Source organism: Capricornis sumatraensis, chromosome 5 (genome assembly GCF_032405125.1).
Source record: "Capricornis sumatraensis isolate serow.1 chromosome 5, serow.2, whole genome shotgun sequence".
Lineage (NCBI taxonomy): Eukaryota > Metazoa > Chordata > Mammalia > Artiodactyla > Bovidae > Capricornis > Capricornis sumatraensis.
The window spans coordinates 10,043,510-10,064,736 of NC_091073.1; the positions used below are offsets into that span (position 1 = coordinate 10,043,510).

General features: G+C 44.4%; 1 protein-coding gene across 3 annotated transcripts in view; it reads left to right on the forward strand.

The window, feature by feature from the left end:
* Positions 1-21,227, forward strand: part of GRB10 (growth factor receptor bound protein 10) — a 215,468-nt gene that overhangs the window by 102,778 nt on the left and 91,463 nt on the right. For 2 of the 3 annotated variants that reach the window (XM_068973463.1, XM_068973464.1), the window contains exon 4: positions 4,940-5,030. The exons of the other annotated variant lie outside the window; for it this stretch is intronic. In XM_068973463.1, the coding sequence (XP_068829564.1) occupies positions 4,940-5,030 (91 nt within the window). The remainder of the gene's footprint in view (positions 1-4,939; positions 5,031-21,227) is intronic. 3 annotated transcript variants of the gene reach the window in all.

Consider the following 21,227-nt stretch of genomic DNA (forward strand, 5'->3'; position numbering starts at 1 on the left):
GCCCTAAACTCTCAGCTGGGTGATGGGGTGAGGCTCCTTCATGGAGGACCAGACTGGGAAACCCTGCACTGCCCCAGCTGGCCTGTCAAAGGATAATCCAGGAGAAAGACAAAGGGCTGATGTTCAACTTCATTATTTAAGACCTTCTTGTGAAAACCACTGCCTGCCTCTGGGATTGGCAAGAAAAAGTTGCAAAATTGTTACCTTCCACCTGCTGATACCTGGGAACTGGGAAGAGGGCCATTCTCTGTTCCAGTGGAGGGTAACCTGGGAACGAGAGCTTAACAGTGTCTCCAGACTCAAAAAGCACATAACTTTTGACCTACTCCTTCTACTCTGGGGATTCTAAGAGAATGATCAGAAATGTGGGCCAGTTCTATGCATAAAGGTGTTTGTTTGATTGTATTTATATTACCTGAAATTTGCGAATGACTGAAAGTGTTTCCAAGAGTAGTTTAGAATCTGGAAAAATGATACCAATTTTTTAAAAAAAGAACCTTTTGTGATGTAGATTGGGGGAAAATTTACATTTTTTCAGAACAGAAAATTGGTTACACCCTATGATATGCACAGTGTGCAGCTGCGGGTAGTGAAGCTGCAAAATTCAGAAGAAAGCGGCCTTACCCCACTGTCGTGGGTGGCTGTTCTTCAGATACTCACTCGTGTCTGACTCTTTTCAACCCCAAGGACAGCAATACGCCAGGCTCCCCTGTCCTTCACTGTCTCCCGGAGTTTGTTCATACTCATGTCCATAGAATTTAGGCTAATTTTTATTTCTACTTTGTATTTTCAAATACTTATATGGGTAGTTTTAAAATTTGGGGAAAAAGGAAAAATATTTCTCTTGGATGGTAAAGGCTGATTGAATGGAGAACAATGGGCTGTGGAGTTGTAGAAGTGGGTGGGTGACCCTTAGATGGGGAGACTGCTGAATCTGGGGGCCAGGCCGGGACCACTCTGTTCTCTAGCCTTGACAGTCGAGCTCTATCCTCAGCACCTCAGGGAGGGTCTTACCAGCATCCCTTTGGCTCCCAGACACCATGTCCTCCAAACCAATTTCTCCCTTCTTTCCTAATCAACAACTTAAGTTTCTTAACAAATTGTACTTTCGCCAGTAGGGAATTAATGAAAGAAATCGTGTTACACGGCTACTTAATGTGGTATGCCAGAATTTTGAAAGGGCTGTTGGGGAATGTTTGTTGCCATGGAAATTTTTGAAAAGATGCGTTAAAATACAGCAGTGGGTGTCATGATGGTGATTCCGTTCTTTGTCAGGATCATTTGTAACCCCCATGTGATTCGAGTATAACATAGATGCTGTCCCTAAATAATTCAAACATTGCATCCGCACATACTCTGTGTGTGCATTTTTTTTTTCCTCTGAAAGAACAGACCAAAAACTGATTGGATAACATCCATGGGTGAAAGAAAGAGGTTCATTTTAATTTTTTTTAACTTAAATTTATTTATTTTAATTGGTGGCTAATTACTTTACAATATTATATTGGTTCTGCCACACATCAACATGAATCCGCCACAGTTATACACACGTTCCCCATCCTGAAACCCCCTCCCAGTTCCCTCCCCGTACCATCCCTCTGGGTCATCCCAGTGCACCAGCCCCAAGCATCCTGTATTGAACCTGGACTGGTGATTCGTTTCTTATATGATATTATACATGTTTCCATGCCATTCCCCCAAATCATCCCACCCTCTCCCTCTCCCACAGAGTCCAAAAGACTGTTCTATACATCTGTATCTCTTTTGCTGTCTCGCATACAGGGTTATCGTTGCCATCTTTCTAAATTCCATATATATGTGTTAGTATACTGTATTGGTGTTTTTCTTTCTGGTTTACTTCACTCTGTATAATTGGCTCCAGTTTCATCCACCTCATTAGAACTGATTCAAATGTATTCTTTTTAATGGCTGAGTAATATTCCATTGTGTATATGTACCACAGCTTTCTTATCCATTCATCTGCTGATGGACATCTAGGTTGTTTCCATGTCCTGGCTATTATAAACAGTGCTGTGATGAACATTGCGGTACACGTGTCTCTTTCAATTCTGGTTTCCTCGGTGTGCATGTCCAGCAGTGGGATTGCTGGGTCATAAGGCAGTTCTGTTTCCAGTTTTTTAAGGAATCTCCACACTCTTCTCCATAGTGGCTATACCAGTTTGCATTCCCACCAACAGTGTAAGAGGGTTCCCCTTTCTCCACACCCTCTCCAGCATTTATTGCTTGTAGACTTTTGGATCGCAGCCATTCTGACTGGTGTGAAATGGTACCTCACTGCATTTCTCTCATAATGAGTGATATTGAGCATCTTTTCATGTGTTTGTTAGCCATCTGTATGTCTTCTTTAGAGAAATGTCTGTTTAGTTCTTTGGCCCATTTTTTGATTGGGTCGTTTATTTTTCTGGAATTGAGCTTCAGGAGTTGCTTGTATATTTTTGAGATTAGTTGTTTGTCAATTGCTTCATTTGCTATTATTTTCTCCCATTCTGAAGGCTGTCTTTTCACCTTGCTTATAGTTTCCTTCTTTGTGCAGAAGCTTTTAATTTTAATTAGGTCCCATTTATTTATTTTTGCTTTTATTTCCAATATTCTGGGAGGTGGGTCATAGAGGGTCCTGCTGTGATTTATGTCGGAGAGTGTTTTGCCTATGTTCTCCTCTAAGAGTTTTATAGTTTCTGCTCTTACGTTTAGATCTTTAATCCATTTTGAGTTTATTTTTGTGTGTGGTGTTAGAAAGAGTTAATTTTTATCTTTATCCTTTTCTTTAGCATCTGTGTGTACTCAGTCACTCAGTCATGTCTGAATGTGACCCCATGGACTGTAGCCCACCAGGCTCCTCTGTCTATGGGATTCTCCGGGCAAGAATACTGGAGTGGGTTGCCATTTCCTCCTCAAGGGATCTTCCCAACTCAGGGATTGAACCTGTGTCTTTTGCATCTCCTGCACTGGCTGGTGGATTCTTTGCCGCTGGCACCACCTGGGAAGTCCCTTAGCATCTAGATTTTCCTAACAGGCAAGCATTACATCTGTGATTTTAAAAAACAAAAGAGAGCTAGCCGTTCCTTTTGAAGGGAGAGAACAGAGAGAGAGAAGCAAGTGAAAGTCTCCCTTCTTCAGAGGTCTTTGTCTGGTCTTCCCAGGTTTTCTGGAGGGAGGTGTGAAGGCTGCTGTGCCTTCCCAGGGAGCAAGCATCTCCCGTCCCTCCTGGACTCTCTGAGCAGTGCTCCCCACGGTGGCCCCCAGCAGAGTGTGGACCAGACCCACTCTGTGGACAGAGAATGGAGTCACCACCATCCCCTCTCACTCAGGCAGACAAAGGCTCTGGGTGTAGAAGGCACTGACTAGGGGGCATTCCGGCCCTGAAGCATCTGTCAGAATGATGTGCTTTTTTGGAGTTTCTTGGGCAGCGTGGGAGGGAAGGCATGTGTGCTCTGAAGCCGGGCTGCCTCTAGTCATGGGGTGGTGCTGAGTGGCTGTGCCTTCTGTGGCCAGTGGGCAGAGGAAGCGCCGCAGGATGCTGGCGGGGGGACCTTCCACCTGCAGAGCTTTGCAGTCCCAGGAAGGGTGAGCTTGCTGAAGGTACCTACTTGTGTTCATGTTAATTTTTATTAATAGATTTTTCCATGAAGATCTTATACTTTCTGACACAGTTCTAAAACCTAATTACAGAGATAAAATGCGCATTATAATAATTCCCAAAGTTTCTTTAATCTGCCAGAGAAATTTGCTATCTCTTCACCCCAGGTTAATCACTGCTAATATTTTCCGCTTGGCATGTAAAGAGTTTACAGGCCCATTTTCCACATCTTATTATGTCTTTCATTGGATTGATTATAATCCCACGAAGAGGTTTTTCTGGAGTTGTGGGCTTGGTTTTAAGTTGCTGTTTTAATTTTTATTGAAATTTTTTATCCTTACCTGAGGTCTAAACAGTGCCACTGAGTATTTACACCATTATGTATAAAATAAACAACCAACCCGCACCTACTGTGTGGCTCAGGGAACTCTACTCAGTATTCTGTAATAACCTATAAGGGAAAAGAATCTGAAAAAGAACGAAGATCTGTATAACTGCATCACTTTGCTGTGCACCCAAAATAACACAGCACTGTGACTCAACTAGACTCTGGTAAAAAATTTTTTTAAAAAATAGAGAAAAAATATTGAATACAAATCAAAGACAGTAGAGAGGATCAAAAATGCAGAAAGTTATCCTCTGAAAATATCAATAAAATGTTTATCTCACTCATCAATGAAATGAATCAAGAAAAATCCCACCAACAACCAATAACAGCAAAATTATAGTGACGTCTCTTCAGATCATAAAATCAGAGGATGTTATGACAATAAATTTGAAATTTTAGATGAAAATAGGCAAGCTCCTATAAAAATATAACTTAATAAAGCCGGTGTAAGAAAAAGTTTTAGTCTGAATAAATCTATAGTATTAGAAAAAAAAATTTTAATGCCTCTGAGCTGCTGATGCTTTGTGGAGGGTCTGACTATGAAACGGTCACTGGGTGTTTGCATCCCAGGTGACAGACCGCCCAGGGCGTGATCACCGGTAATTGTTACAGAAAATCCTGTGCTCCACGGAATGCTAATTCTCTGTATTCATGGCAATTCTTTTTGAATTGCTATTCAGGGAAAGCAATTTAAGCCAGAAAACAAGAGTAACTTTTCTTCCAGCTCCCTTGCCAGGCAGGCTGTCCGTTTTCGTGGTTAATTTTCCTTTTACAGTGTTTTAAACAACTGTCATTTAAAGTGAAAAAAAGTAGAAATTGGAAGGAAGGAAGAACTGGGGGAAGCAAAGCAGCGCTGGGGGTGGTGAGTGTGACAAGTGTGAAGTGAGGGTGGTGGGTGTGGCAGGTGTGAAGTGCTGCTTATGACCAGAGCCTTTCCATACCCATCTCTGCAGGATAAGGTGGAGCAGACACCTCCTCAGCGTCCTGGGGAGCTGGCAGCACCCGGCTTCCCAGCGCCGCCCGACCGGCTGGCAGGTCACCAAGGTAAGGATGGAGCCGAGTGCTCCCCTGACTCAGGCCGTGATTCCCGTTATATTGTGCAGCAGTGCTCAGCATCGCAGTCTTAAGAATCCATTCCTGGCACTGACGTAAGAAGATGCTGGCCTCAGCTCGACTTTACCCCTTTAAGGAAAACACAATCTGTAAAAGAGAGGAACTTGGTTATATCTTCATAGTTTTCTTTCAGGAAGCCAACTCCAGTGATTGAAACTTCAAAATGTATTTCATGTGAGTTTTCCCAGGATTCAGCTTGAGCATAACCTTAAAGACATATTCAGCGCTCCTCCATGGGGAGATCTTCTTAGTTTTTGGCATTTTTATTGGCAGTGAAACTATTGTGATGGCCAAAAAGTTCATTCAGTTATTGAATTCATTGTTCACTGTGGTTCTCAGTGAAAATGAAAAATGTGTCCTTTAGTTAAGACCGAATGAATTTTTCCCCCCGAATGAATTTTTTGGCTGCTCTGATAGTCTTGCTTGTATGTACTTGGCGGCTGTTTACCTAGCCAGGTAGAGATGCCTTCTCTTCCTTCTGGTGAATTTCTGATGGACTCACCATGGGGGAGAAGGGAATGTCTTAAAGAGATACAAGGACTTAGTAAATTAGGTCTCATAAGCCCAAGCTTTGATGTAGTCCAGGGTTTAGGAAGAGAATTGGTCTGATCGTGAGATGGGACAGGGAAAGCACACAGTGGGTGCTTTAGAGGATTAGAGCGCTTTGTTTCGTGGCTGCGCTGGATCTGCTTTGCTGCACGTGCACTTTCTCTGGTCGCGGTGAGCGGGGGCTCCTCTCCAGTCCCAGTGTGCAGGCTTCTTGTCGGGGTGGCAGCTCTTGTTGCAGCTCAGGGGCTCTAGGCGTGCAGGCGCCTGTAGTTGTGGCGCACGGGCCCTGGACCGTGGGATCCAGTGGCGGAGGCACAAAAGCTCAGTTGCCCCATGGCAAGTGGTCTCTCCCAGGACCAGCAGTTGAACCTGGATACAGTGTGTCCCCTGCATTGCCAGGGAGATCCTTAACCAGTGGACCACCAGGGACGTCCCTGTTGGAGAGTTTAAGTAACAGAAATTGTAGGGTTTAGAGCTGGTAGAGGTTAGAATGCTTAGGTTTTCTTAATTACCTACAGAGAAAGAGAATGAAATTTAGCAATAGTAAAGTCTGGGAGGTGACCAGGAAGTCAAAAAGATGTTTTCTCAAGTATTAGAAAATTTTGTAAAAGCAGTCAGGATTCCTGTGTCAAGCATAATTGTAGGGTCCCCTTTCAGAAGATGTTTGCACGGTGATGCAAGGGTAGGAGTACCAATTTGATTATGTTGGCTTTGAAACTTAAGGAAGATTCCATTTCACCGCTAATGGTGAGTGAGTGAGCTGGGATCTGCCCTGACTTGGTAACTGCAGCCAGGCATGGGGAAGTGAGCAGACGTGACTCCATGGTGAACTCAGCTTCCCAGAGAGGTCAGGCCCATCGTGACATGGACCGCCTTCCCCTCCCATCCTCAGTCAGTCTGCAGACATAGCCCACAAAACAGGAAAGCCAAAGGGACTCTGCCTGGCTCACACGAGATGGAGCTGTCTGCAGAGCAGTGAGTGATGCTGATGCCATGCCCAGTGGACTGCAGGCTCCAAAGGCACCACTGATGGCGGGCAATTCAGGCCCCAGGGAATAGTAGGGACCAAACTCATACAGCTCGCTGGGAGCTAGGGCAGTGTACCCCCCAACCTGCTCCTGAAAGACCCTGGAAAATGGTCCTGGGCAGAGACCCACAGCACCCCATACTCCCCTAAGGAGCGCCCCTGAGCACCCCAAGCCCTAAGCACATGGGAGGATGGGCAGGGAACCCACAAGCCCAGTGCAGCCTAGAGGCCCCTGCAAACCAGCATTCCCATTATAAGAAGCTGTCTGCCAGTAGGCGCTGCAGCTCCCGGGATGGTGAGATTCCCACTTTACTCATGCAGATCAGTGTGTCTGTAATGCCCTGGAGATGAATGCAAGAGAAACTATGAGATATGACGGGAAGCAATGAAGCAAGAAGATGGGGCTGTGAAAGGGAGCCCTGAGAAGTTTGGGAAATGAGATGAATAGCCATTGCCATTTCCAAAGAGCTGAGTCTGGCCTAAAGAGAATGGGTGAGCTGGAGTCACCCCCCTCCAGCACTGGACACAGTCACTGACACCCGTGGGGACGGGAGAGTGGAAGGAGTGGGGGTGGGATGTGAAGAGATGCTGGTGGAGAACGGGCCAGAATCCCAGCTGCACTCAGAAGGCTAAGAGGAAAAATGGAGATTCAGCCACATCCAAGAGCATTTTGCATTATTCCAAAAAATGGAAGACAAGGAGAAATTGTGAAGGGAAACAACAGATTTCCCAGCCCAGAATGGCCGATGGACGGATGAGTGACGTGAGCCCTGTAGCAGCCAGAGAATGATACTGGAGTTTGTCAAGCTGTTGAGGGAAAAAGGTCTGTTCATCTAAAATTTCTTAGCACCATCTCGTGCAAGCAAAACAAAGCTTTCAGATGAAGACTGAGGCAGTTTGCTACTGGTAATCCTCACTAAAAGAGTGAATAAAAGTTGTACTTCCAGCAGAAGAAATATGAGTGGGGACGAAGGCCCGAAGCATGGGAACAATAACAAACTCAGACGGGGTGCTGTGTCTGGAGTTGGACTCCACGTGGATTGTTCAAATAAGGTAAAACTAAAGCTTTGGGTATTTAGCCAGTGGGATTGTGTGTTTAAATGTGTGGGCAAATCATAAGAAGACTTCAGTTAGGATAAGAGGAATGTAAAGTAATTGAGTCTACATGAGAAAAAAAGAGTTATGTGTTTCAAAATATTGTTGCCGTTGTTCAGTCGCCCAGTCTCTCTGACTCCATGGGGTGCAGCAGACCAGGCTGCTCTGTCCTTCACTATCTCCTCAAACTCAGGTCCATCGAGTCGGTGATGCCATCTAGCCATCTCATCCTCTGTCGTCCCCTTCTCCTCCTGCCCCCAATCCCTCCCAGCATCAGGGTCTTTCCCAGTGAGTCGGCTCTTCACATGAGGCGGCCAAAGTATTGGAGCTTCAGCTTCAGCATTGGTCCCTCCAATGAATGTTCAGGGTTGATCTCCTTTAGGATTGACTGGCTTGACCTCCTTGCTGTCCAATGGACTCTCATGAGTCTTCTCTAGCACCACAGTTTGAAAGCATCAATTCTTCAGCACTCAGCCTTCTTTATGGTCCAACTCGAACATCTGTACATGACTACTGGAAAAACCATAGCTTTAACTGTACGGACCTTGGTTGACAAAGTGATGTCTCTGCTTTTTAATATGTTGTCTAGGTTTCTCAATATTAGATGCAACTAAAGTATTGACTATAATTAAGAATATGTGTAGGCTTCCCTGGTGGCTCAGAGGATAAAGCATCTGCCTGCAATGCAGGAGACCCGGGTTTGATTCTTGGGTCGGGAAGATCCCCTGGAGGAGGGCATGGCAGCCCACTCCAGTATTCTTGCCTGGAGAATCCCATGGACAGAGGAACCTGGCGGTCTACAGTCCACGGGGACGCAAAGAATGAGACACGACTGAGCGACTTCACACACACACAAGAATATGTATATAATCTAGTTTCTGACCTAGCAGGAAAACAATGTAAGGGACTCTATATTTTATTTAAAAAACAAGCAACATCAAGCAAAAAAGGAATAAAAACAAGTTATGAACTAAAAAGGATGTCAAACAAGGTATGAAATATGAGGTGTAATTCCAAGAATACCTCTAACAGTATTGACAGGTTCGAATTAGCAGAAATATGCAGAACTCTGCACCAAAGAGACAGACTGATTCTTCTCAAAAATCCGTATAACTGTAAAAAGTTGACCATATATGGGAAGTTGAACTAAATTTTAAGCAGTCCATTTCATGCATGCCATAGTCTTTGACCCAGCATGATTAAATCTGAAGTCAAGAGAAAAACTTCAAAACAAAATGTGTAAGCATATTTGTGTACACATAACTTTACCACATGTGGATAAAGGGCAAATCACTGAAAATAGCAGTTGCTTAGAACTGAATGAAAAGGACATCTATTATAGATTGAAAAGTTATATAGTGCTGCCAAAATAGTGTTTAAAACTAAATTTCTGAGCTTTGAAAGGAGGAAAACTTGAAATTAGAAGAATGAAAGGTAAATAACTCTAAGGAATGTAGAAGGAAGTCACTACAAAAATTAAGATCAGAAATTACTGAAATGATGAAGAAAATATCAGTAGACAGGAACAGAACCAAAGCCTGCTGCTGCTGCTGCTGCTAAGTCGCTTCAGTTGTGTCCGACTCTGTGCGACCCCATAGACGGCAGCCCACCAGGCTCCACTGTCCCTGGGATTCTCCAGGCAAGAACACTGGAGTGGGTTGCCATTTCCTTCTCCAATGCATGAAAGTGAAAAGTGAAAGTGAAGTCGCTCAGTCGTGTCTGACCCTCAGCGACCCCATGGACTGCAGCCCACCGGGCTCCTCGTCCGTCCATGGGATTTTCCAGGCAAGAGTACTGGAGTAGGGTGCCATTGCCTTCTCCGAACCAAAGCCAATGTTTCCTAAAATCTAACAATATCACAGATGCTCAGGGGGAAGAAGGACATACAGGAGAATCATATGAAGAGCAGGTCAGAGATTGAAAAAGTAAAATAAGAGAACCATGAATGACTTTATGCCAGTAAATGTGAAATTATGCAGGAAATGGATAGTTAATATATTGCAAAGATAAACAAAATTGCAACACCAAATGCTAGAGAGAGTATAGAACAACAGGAACTCTTTATCTTTGCTGGTGGGGATGCAGACTGGTGCAGCCACTTTGGAGGATGGTTTGAAAGTTTCTTACAAATGAACCATCTTCCTACCGTATAAGACAGCCGGTCATGTTCCCTGGTATTTGCTCAAAGGAGTTGAAAATTTTTATCCACATGAAAATTTGCACACAGATATTTATAGCAGCTTTATTCATAATTGCCAGAACTTGGAAGCAACCCAGATGTCCTTGGGTGAATGGAAAAATAAAACATGGGACACCCAGACAATGCAATATTATTCAGGGCTGAAGATAAATGAGCTACGAAGCCATGAAAAGATGCAGAAAATCTTATCTGCATATTACTAAGTAAGAGAACCAGTCTGAAAAAGCCTACTTGCAGTGCAAATCCAACTATATGATACTCTGGAAAAGGTAAAACTATGGAGATGGTTTAAAAGAAAAAAAAAAAAAATCAGTGATAGCCAAAGGCAGCTGTGGGGAGAGATGAATAGGCAGAACAGAGAGGATTTTTAGGGCAGTGAAAATAGTCTTTGTGATATAACGCTGGACATCATCACTTCCCTGGTAGCTCAGCTGATAAAGAATCTGTATGCAGTGCAAGAGACCCTGGTTCAATTCCTGGGGCAGGAAGATTCCTGGAGAAGAGATAGGCTACCCACCCCAGTATTCTTGGGCTTCCCTGGGGCTCAGACAGTAAAGAATCTGCCTGCAATGCGGGAGACCTGGGTTTGATCACTGTCTTGGGAAGATCCCCTGGAGGAGACCGTGGCAACCCATTCCAGTGTTCTTGTCTGGAGAAGTCCATGGACAGAGGAGCCTGGTAGGCTGCAGTCCACGGAGTTGCAAAGACTCAGACATGCCTGAGTGACTAAGCACAGCACATCACAATGGACACATTTATACAGAACCATAGAGTGCACCAAAATTCACCAAGAGTGAACCCTAAGGTCTGCACTAGACTTTGCGTGATTATGATGTATCAGTGTTGGTTTATCCTTGGTAAAGAAGGTACCATTCTGGGGAGAGATGGGGATCATGGAAGGCTGGCTATGCATGTATAGGGGTCAGAGATAAATGGGAAATCCCTGTATCTCCCTCTCAATTTTGTTGTAAGCCTGAAACTGCTCTAGAGAAAAGTCTTTAAAAAGACAACAAAACTGGTTGCACATGAAAGAAGAAATAGCTTAGAGATTACCTTTGAAAACCAAGCATTTTTCTTCTGTGCCATGTGAATTAAACATTGTTGACCTGATGGAAAATACAGCTCTGTGAGTAGACAGCACTCAGACATTTTAGGTGGAGAATCCTGAGGAAATAGTGAAGAGAGTTGAAAAAGAAGAAACGTAGTTGACTCTTGGAGAAATACATTTTATTAAAGAAAGAACCCTGACAGAGGGAGTCTGTTAGAACTGCCGCCTCCTCAGAAATGCTCAAGGAGTTCTGCAGATGAGTGTCACGAAGCCTTCAAAGAAAATATCCTGTCTCTATTTATGCCAGTGGCTGAAGAGAGAGGACACGTGCTTTTCTGCCCATTTTATAATGCTCTGTAATTTTGCAAGAGACAGTCCAAGAAATCCAAGTACAGACCTATTTCACATATTAACAACCAGAAAGTCTGCATAACCATTGATGAAGTGGGTTTAGCAGTTTATCTTAAATAAAACAGAAACAAATGTTATGACCAGGTGGGGTTTGTCATAATAATGTAAGGATGCTTTCCATCATTAGACTGAACACATTTGACATTCAAAAAGATTAAAGGAAAAGAGAAAACCATCATCTTACTGGAAACAAAAAGATTAACAAAGTTCACCACTCATATAACGAGAAACAGACTATAACAACCACGCGCTTACTATTGTTATATATAAACCAGGACAGATCTTCCCCAACTTACATATCCCTGTAAACTGATTGCAAGTTGACAACATCATTGTCAGAAATGCCTGTAATATACCTAACTCACCAGAGCTTAGCCTCATCCACCTTAAAGGTTTTCAGAAGAATTACATTACAGTTGGACAAAGTCTAACACAAACCAATTTCATAATGAAGTATTAACTATCTCACCTAATTTATTGAATTCTTAGAAGTGAGTGTCAGAACAGTTGTCTCAGTCCGGGTGATTGTAAGTGTATCGATGGTTTCCCCTTGTAAACTGTAGGGGCTGCCTGAGTGCTGAGGCTCACTGCTGTGCATCACAAGAGAGGGCTAGACAGCATGTCACTAGCCTGGGAAAGGTCAAAGCTCAGAACTCGCAGTGCAGGTTCCACTGAACGCCATCACTTCCTCACCATGGTGAAGTCGAAAACCACTAAGGGGAAGTACATTAAGTCAGGGGCTGTCTGTACTGAAAGAAACCTGTGACCTGTTTCTTTAAAAATATCTATTTATAAAAAAAAAAAAACTATTTATTTATTTGACCTGGGAAAAATTTATTTGGCCTGGGAAACCAGTCATACCTAAAGGAAATCAGTCCTGACTATCATTGGAAGGACTGATGCCAAAGCTGAAACTCCAGTACTTTGGCCACCTGATACAAAGAACTGACTCACTGGAAAAGACCCTGATGCTGGGAAAGATTGAAGGCAGGAGGAGAAAGGGACGACAGAGGATGAGATGGTTGGATGGCATCTCTGCCTCGATGGACATGAGTTTGAGCAAGCTCCAAGAGTTGGTGATGGATAGGGAGGCCTGGTGTGTTGAGTCCATGTGGTCACAAAGAGTCGGACGTGACTGAGCAACTGAACTGGACTGATTTATTTGGCTTTCCTGGGTCTTAATTGAGGCATGTGGGATCTTTCAGTTGTAGCATGTGGAATTTACTTCCCTGACCAGGGATCAAACCTGGGCCCCCTGCACTGGAAGAGCAGTCTTAACTAGTGGACCACTCAGGAAATTCAAAAACCTCCACAAGCTGTTTAAAGTCTGCTGAATATGTATAGAACCAGCATGCATGATGGAGAAATATTAGAGTATGTCCCTGAAAATCAGGAATGATAGGAAGGACTGTCAGAAGAGGTCTTCGCCAGTGTCATAAACAAACGCAAAACGAGAAATACAAACACGAAGAGGAAGAAAGGAAATCAGTGCCTTTCTGCAAAGGACACTATTATCCATGTAGAACACCCATTTAAACCAAAAGAGCTCTTCAAGCTGGTAGATAAGTGAGATAAACAGAAAAAAATTAATAATACCTTGTGCAGCAGCTTCCCTGGTGGCTCAGTAGGAGACTTGTATTTGATCCCTGGGTGGGGAAGATCCCCTGGAGAAGGAAATGGCAACCCACTCCAATATTCTCGCCTGGTAAAATCCCATGGAGAGAGGAGCCTGGTGGGCTGCAGTCCATGAGGTCTCAAGAGTCAGACACGACTGAATGACTAAACCAACAACAGTGCAAATAGAAATCCCACTTGACATAATTATGAAAATGTGAGGTGTCTAGAAATAAATTCAACTAGATTGCTTGACATTGTTAAAGGACATAAAGAAGACCTGTATGCGTGGAGACTAATCATATATTCACAAATCATAAGCCAAACCATGAGAGTGTTACATCTTCCCAAGTTTAAATTTAGTGCAGTTGAAACCAAGTTTCGAATCGTTTTGGTGTTGCTTGACAGATGGTTCTTTCCTCTAATATGGACGAGTGAAAGCCAGTAACAGCAGAGATAAATTAGAAGATGAGCAGAGCACGTGGAGACAGCAAAGGGTGATTCGCACCGTCAGGGAGCAAGGCTGCTTGTGGGGCGTTGCCGTCAGCAAAGCATGTTGTCGTGTCCAGAGTGAGCAGATAGACATCCCTTAAAGAGACCCACACAGTTACAGAAGCAACACCCCACAGAGGAACTGTGGCAGATCCTGAGCAGAGGGGCCCTGAGACTCCGCCAGAGTTGAGCGAGGACAGGAGTTGGGGGACCGCCTGGGTCCCCTCCATCCATGATCCGCAATCATCAGTTTCAGGTCAGTGACTCCTAATAGGAAGAACTAATGAGAAGTGAGCATCTTTATACCTTCAGGCTGAGAAGGAAGTTTCTAAATAAGACTGTTGTTGTTTAGCCGCCAAGTTGTGTTCAGCTCTTTGTGACCTCATGGACTGCAGCGCGCCAGGCTTCCCGGCCCTTCACTTTCTCCTGGGGTTTGCTCAAACTCATGTGCATTGAGTCGGTGATGCCATCCAGCCATCTCAGCCTCTGCTGCCCTCTTCTCCTCCTGCTCTCAGTCTTTCCCAAAATCAAGGTCTTTTCCAATGAGTAGACTCTTTGCAGCAGGTGGCCAAAGTATTGGAGCTTCAGCATCAGTCCTTCCAGTGAATATTCAGGGTTGATTTCCTTTAGGATTGACTGATTTGATCTCCTTGCTGTCCAAGGGACTCTTAAGAGTCTTTTCAGCACCACAGTTTGAAAGCATCAAGTCTTGGGCTCAGTCTTCTTTATGGTCCAACCCTCATTTCTGTACACGACTACTGGAAAAGCCATAGGTTTGAGTATACAGACCTTTGTCGGCAAAGTAATGTCTCTGCTTGTTAATATGCTGTCTAGATTCGTCATAGCTTTCTATCAAAGAGCAAGCGTCTTTTAATTTCATGGCTGCAGTTACCATCCACAGTGCTTTTGGAGCCCAAGAAAATAAAATCTGTCACTGCTTCCACTTTTTCCCCGTTCTGTTTGCCAGGAAGGGATGGGACGAAGAGGCCATGATCTTAGTTTTTTTAATGTTTAGTTTCAAGCCAGCTTTTTCACTTTCCTCTTTTTACCCTCATCAAGAGGCTCTTTAATCCCTCTTCACTTTCTGCCATTAAAGTGGTATCATCTTCATATCTGAGGTTGTTGATATTTCTCCTGGCAAACTTGATTCCAGCCTGTGATTCATCCAGCCCTTCATAGTGTGTGATATATGCTGCGTAAAAATTAAATAAGCAGGGTGACAATATATAGACTTGTCATACTCATTTCCCAATGTTGAACCAGTTAGTTGTTCCATGTCTGGTTCTATGTTGCTTCTTGACCTGCATTCAGGCTTCTCAGGAGGCAGGTAAAGCACTCTGGTATTCCCATCTCTTTAAGAATTCCCATCTCTTTCAGAATTTTCCACAGTCAATGAAGAAGAAGTAGGTGTTTTTCTGGAACTCTCTTGCTTTTTCCATGATCCAATGATTGTTGGCAGTTTGATCTCTGGTTTCTTTGCCTTTTCTAAATCCAGCTTGTACATCTGGAAGTTCTCAGTTCACTTACTATTGAAGACTAGTTTGAAGGATTTTGAGCATAACCTTGCTTGAATGTGAAATGAGTACAATTGTACATTAGTTGAAACATTCTCTAGCGTTGCTCTTCTTTGGGATTTGAATGAAAACTGACCTTTTTCAGTCCTGTGGCCACTGCTGAGTTTTCTAAATTTGCTGGCATATTGAGTGCAGCTCTTTAACAGCATCATCTTTTAAGATTTGAAATAGCTCAGCTGGAATTCCATCACTTCCACTAGCTTCATCACAGAAATGCTTCTTAAGGCCCACTTCACACTCCTGGATGTCTGGCTCTAGGTAAGTGATTACACTGTCTTGGTTATCTGAGTTATTAATACTTTGGTTGTACACTTTTTCTGTATATTCTTTCCAGGTCTTCTTAATCTCTTCTGCTTCTGTTAGGTCCATACCATGTCTGTCCTTTACCGTGCCCATCTTGGCATGAAATCTTCCCTGATGTCTCCAATTTTCTTGAAGAGATTTCGGGTCTTTCCCACTGTATTGTTCTCCTCTTATTTCTGTGCATTGCTCACTGAAGAAGGCTTTCTTATCTCTCCTTGCTATTCTTTGCGACTCTGCATTCAGTTAGCTATGTTTTTCCATTTCTCCCTTGCCTTTTCTCTTCTTTTTTCAGCCATTCATAAAAACCTTCTCAGACAACCACTTGCTTTCTTGCATTTCTTTCTCTTTGGAATGGTTTTGGTCACCGCCTTAAGTGTTACAAACCTCTGCATAGTTCTTCAGGTACTCTGTCTACCAGATTTAATTCCTTAAATCTATTTGTCACCTCTACTGTGTAAACATAAGGGATTTGATTTAAGTCATACCTGAGTGGCCTAGTGGTTTTCCCTACTTTCTTCAATTTAAGCCTGAATTTTGCCATGAGAAGCTGATCTGAGCCACAGTTTTTGTTTTTGCTGACTGTATAGAGCTTCTCCTTTGGCTGCAAAGAATATAATCGCTCTGATTTCAGGATTGACCATCTGGTAATGTTCATGTGTAGAGTCTGCTCTTGTGTTGTTGGAAGAGGGTGTTTGCTCTGACCAGTGTGTTCTCTTGGCAAAACTCTGTTCACCTTTGCTCTGCTTCATTTTGTACTCCAAGGCCAAACTTGCCTCTTCCCTAAGTATCTCTTGACTTCCTACTTTTGCATTCCAATCCCCTGTGATGAAGTTCAGTCAGTTCAGCCTCTCATTCATGTCTGACTGTTTGCGACCCCATAGACTGCAGCACGCCAGGCCTCCCTGTCCATCACCAACTCCTGGAATTCACCCAAACTCATGTCCATTGAGTCGGTGATGCCATCCAACCATCTCATCCTCTGTCATCCGCTGCTCCTCCCACCCTCAATCTTTCCCAGCATCAGGGTCTTTTCCAGTGAGTCAGTTCTTCACATCAGGTGGCCAAAGTATTGGATCTTCAGCTTCAACATCAGTCCTTCCAATGAACACCCAGGACTGATCTCCTTTAGGATGGACTGGTTGGATCTCCCTGAAGTCCAAGGGACGCTCAAGAGTCTTCAACACCATAGTTCAAAAACATCAATTCTTCAGCGCTCAGCTTTCTTTATAGTCCAACTCTCACATCCATACATGACTACTGGAAAACAATAGCCTTGACTAGACGGACCTTTGTTGGCAAAGTAATGTTTCTGCTTTTCAATATGCTGTCTAGATTGGTCATAGCTTTCCTTCCAAGGAGTAAACATCTTTTAATTTCGTGGCTGCAGTCACCATCTGCAGTGATTTTGGAGCCCCCCAAAATAAAGTCAGCCACTGTTTCCATCTATTTCCCATGAAGTGATGAGACTGGATGCCATGATCTTAGTTTTCTGAGAACTAAGGTGTCTTATGATGAAAAGGACATCTTTTTTTGGTGTTAGCTCTAGAAGGTCTTATAGATCTTCATAGAATCGTTCAACTTCAGCTTCTTTGTCATTATGCTTGGGGCATAGACTTGAATTACTGTGGTGTTGACTGGTTTGCTTTGGAAATGAACTGAGCTCATTCTGTTGCTTTTGAGATTGCACCCAAGTATTGCATTTAGACTCTTTTGTCGACTATGAGGGATGCTCCCTTTCTTCTAAGTGATTCTTGCCCACAGAAGTAGGTATGATGGTCATCTGAATTAAATTCGCCCGTTCCCTTCCATATTAGTTCATGTCAATGTTTACTCTTTGCCCTCTCCTGCTTGACCACATCCAATTTACCTTGATTCATGGGCCTATGAATATGCAATACTGTTCTTCACAGCATTGGACTTTACTTTCACCACCAGGCACACCCACAACTGAGCATCATTTCTGCTTTGGCCCAGTTACTTCATTCTTTCTGGAGCTATTAGTAATTGCCCTCCACGTTTCCCTAGTAGCATATTGGACACCTTCCAACCTGGGGGGCTCAACTTTCAGTGTCTTATCTTTTTGCCTTTCATACTTTTCACAAGGTTCTCACAGCAAGAATACTGGAGTAGTTTGCCATTTGCTTCTTCAGTGGACCACATGGTTAATGTAAAAAAGAGAAAGAAAGAAAGAAAAGTCCTATGTGTGAGAAAAACAGTCAAATAGAAAACCTGGCAAAAAGCAAGAGCAGTTTGCAGAAAAGGCCATCATACTGTGTATCTGATGCTGAATTCTCATTTCACATGGAAGCCTGGAGGCTGGCTTGGCAGGGCTGAAGGGAACCTGTTCTCCAGGTCTGTGATGTGGAATAGAGCAGGGCTTCCCTGGTGGCTTAGAAGGTAAAGAATCTGCCTGCAATGTAGGAGACCTGGGTTCAATCCCTGGGTTGGGAAGATCCCCTGGAGAAGTAAATGGCAACCCACCACATTGTTCTTGCCTGGAGAATCCCATGGACAGAGGAGCCTGGCGGGCTGCAGTCCATGGGGTCTCAAAGAGCAGGACATGACTGAGAGATGAACGCTTTCTTTCTTTCTCTCTGTCTCAAGTGCATCCAAGTGCCATATGCTCAGCATTCGTCTAGTGCCCCAGCAGCCCTGTATGTCTGCGTCCATGTGCTCTGTGTGTGTGTGTGTGTGTGTGTGTAGGGGGGCAGGGCTTGGGTTTGCAGCCATCATGCAGTGCAACACAGAAGTGGGCCCCCGAGATGGGGTGATTCTGCAGCCTGCCCTGTGGGGAACCCCCTCCTGCGTCCCTTAGCCTTCCCTCTTCCGTTAGTCCCTCCGCTCTGGAAGCTCTTCCTAACAAGACGCCCCGGGGCATAGGACAGCACTTGACAGAGACAGAACGCTGCTCTCTGGCGCTTCCTTAATCCTCAAGCATCCAGATGCTCTGACTCTGGGCCTCAGGTGTCTGTGATGTGTTTGATCTGGTCCTTTGCAAGGGACTCGATGTTTAGAGTAAAAGATTTGCTGTGACTTTCCTTGACCTGTTCCTTCCCTCTGGTAAAGAGGATTTACGCTCTGGTTTCTGTTAGCTCATTCCTAACATAAGCAGCTTATTTTTATGTGAGGGTTGCTAAACATGCTTCGGACGTTTCCCAGCAGCAGGCTTCAGAAGGGATGCACTTCCTTGCAATAGCTGGAATTACTGTCTGCACAGTATTTTAAAAATATGTTTTTATTAGGGTGAACTATCCACAACATAACATTTACCGTCTTAACCCTTTCTAAGTATACGTTTTAATGGCTTTCATTACGTGCGTAGTGTTGTGCAATTTTCACCACTGTCTATTTGAAAAATTCTGTATCATCCCGCATAGAAACTCTGTCCCCATTAAGTGAGAATCCCCTCAGCTCCTGGAAACTTCTGTGTTACTCTGTGTTTGCCTTTCCTGGGCACTTCATGTGAGTGGACTCACTTGTCCTTTTGTGTCTGGCTCGTTTTGCTTAGTATCATGTTTTTGGGGTTCATCTTGGTTATACCATGTGTGAGAATTTCGTTCTTCTCGCTGAACCATATTTTGTTGTCTGTAGACTATGTGTGTTTACCATTTCAGCTGTCCGCCTACCCCTGGTTGGCCTCCGCCTTCTGGCTGCTGTCAATATGCTGTGAGGAGCATGGGCCTGCACATAGCTGTTGTAGTCTCTGCTCTCAGTTCCTCTGGGTACATACTTAGGAGTGGAATTTCTTCATACGGTGGGAACTCTATGTTTAGCTTTTTCTTGACAATATTTTTGAGATGTGAGGTTTCAGAAAATTGTGCGTTTGGGAAGTTTGGCCTTTTCTCATTTTAAACAGTTGTGTCTGAGCAAGAATACTTGCTCAGCACTGAAGCTGAGTGGTCCAGCCATGTCCTGCTCCGCTTGGAAGATGACAACTGAGCGGAAATGCCCTGAGGAGCAGAGAGGTGTGAAATTCTCCTGCACACGCACTGAGGCTGTGTTCTCATTGGAGATGGGACCATGTGTGCACACAGCCAAGCCTCCCGAGATGTGACCGAAACATCACCCATGATCCCTGGAGTCCTGAACCTCAAAAACAGAGTCAGTTCCCTGACTCAGAAGGAGACTCCAAAATCCAGCCTTTGTCTCCCTGAATCAAGGAGTGCCTTCTGGACTCTGGCTTCCAATGGCCCTGTCGCCCCATCACAACTCTTTTCTGCTTTGGTTACTTCTCTGGGTCTTCTTTAGACCAGAAGTCTTGTTATTAGGGTGCAGTTTTAGTGTGCACGATTGTATTTGGTGGGGTGCTTTTTTCTAGGGGCAGTGTAGAGGAAAGATGTAGAGTGGGGCCGTTTCAGAAACCCCAGTGTGTCATGAAGTAGTCTGCTGAGTAGAAAAGACCAAAATTAAAAAAGACTGTCAGTTACTAGAGCTGGTAATGTAGGTGCATAAAGATCATCTTGTTTTGGATGTTCCTCAGGAACCATTCTAATGTCCCCAGACGCTGGGAATGGCCAGGCGTGAGGCGGTTGCTCTGCCTGTTGGTTTATCTTGCCCTGTGACAGTGGGCAAGTTAGGAAGCACCTTGCAGACTAGATTATTCGTCTGCATACACCATCTTGCATAACTATTGTGAACATTAATAACAGTGATGATGATGATGACTTGGAGTCCTGTGCGTGTCCCATTTTGCCATCTAGTCATCAAAGGCACCAAGGGGGAAGCCGAGGTCAGCGCGCGTCCAGAAATGACAGAGAAGTCACATGGCAGTGAAACTGGAGCCAACGACAAGTCTCTCCCCCTTTACGTTTTGAGATAATGGAGGGGAAAGATAACACACACCTGTACAGAAGAGCCACCTTCTAAGTGTTACTTCGTGTGTCATAGTTTTCCCCTTTCTCCTGAGATGATGCATATCGTCACGGCAGGAAGCATGTCTTGCTGATTTCAAAGGTTCTGCTGAAGTGCCTTGTCCATACTTGGACTTCGTAGATATCGGTTTAAAGGATTTCTGAAGGCACCTGTGGGTTCCAGAAAGATCCTGCATTCCCACATGAATCTTGCACATGGGGCGTTCTGTTGATTCCAGGTGTGCAGCGACAAAGCCCAGTTAGCACAGCCCCTCCCTTCTCGTGCCGCTGATGAAGCGTCGGAGCCTTTGTGTGAGAAGCCGTTTTCTGCGCATTTTCTCCCGGATCGTCCATCTGGGTCTGCTGTGTGGCTGCTGCGCGTCTCTCTGGCCCTTTCGGATCCCGCTGTGGCTACAGAATGAATGGCCAGCTGCTGCTGCTGCAGTATTCAGGGGCCTGCCTGGCGGGACCTCACTGTCCTTCTGGCTTCTGCCCACACTGTACCTGCACACGTCCCCTGGGCGCCAGCTGCGCAGACGTGCCATTCGGCCTCTCCCTCGGTCTGAGCACCCTCACCCCACCCCACTGGTAACACTGGCGGTTCTTCTCCGCCCTGACACACTACTGCTTCCTTCCGTCCTGACTCAGACGCCGTGACCACCTTCCAGTGGCCTCTTACATAAGCTGCTTCCTCTTGGGGTTTCTCCTATGGCTTTTTACTTTCCCAGACTTATCACACTTTGTTTTACGGCATTCCAAATAGCTATGTGTCTTTCTTATTTATTTCTAGGTTCCTTGAGATCGGGGAGCTTTGGTTTTTGTTTTTAATCTTTGGGGAAAACTAAGAGACTGTTGGTTCTTTAGCCAAACTGAAGTAAAAATCAAGACTTGGCTAAGAGCTGTGTGAGGTTGTGTGTGTGTGTTAACCTCTCTGGGCCTTGGCTGTCTAACCCTGTGATGTGAGT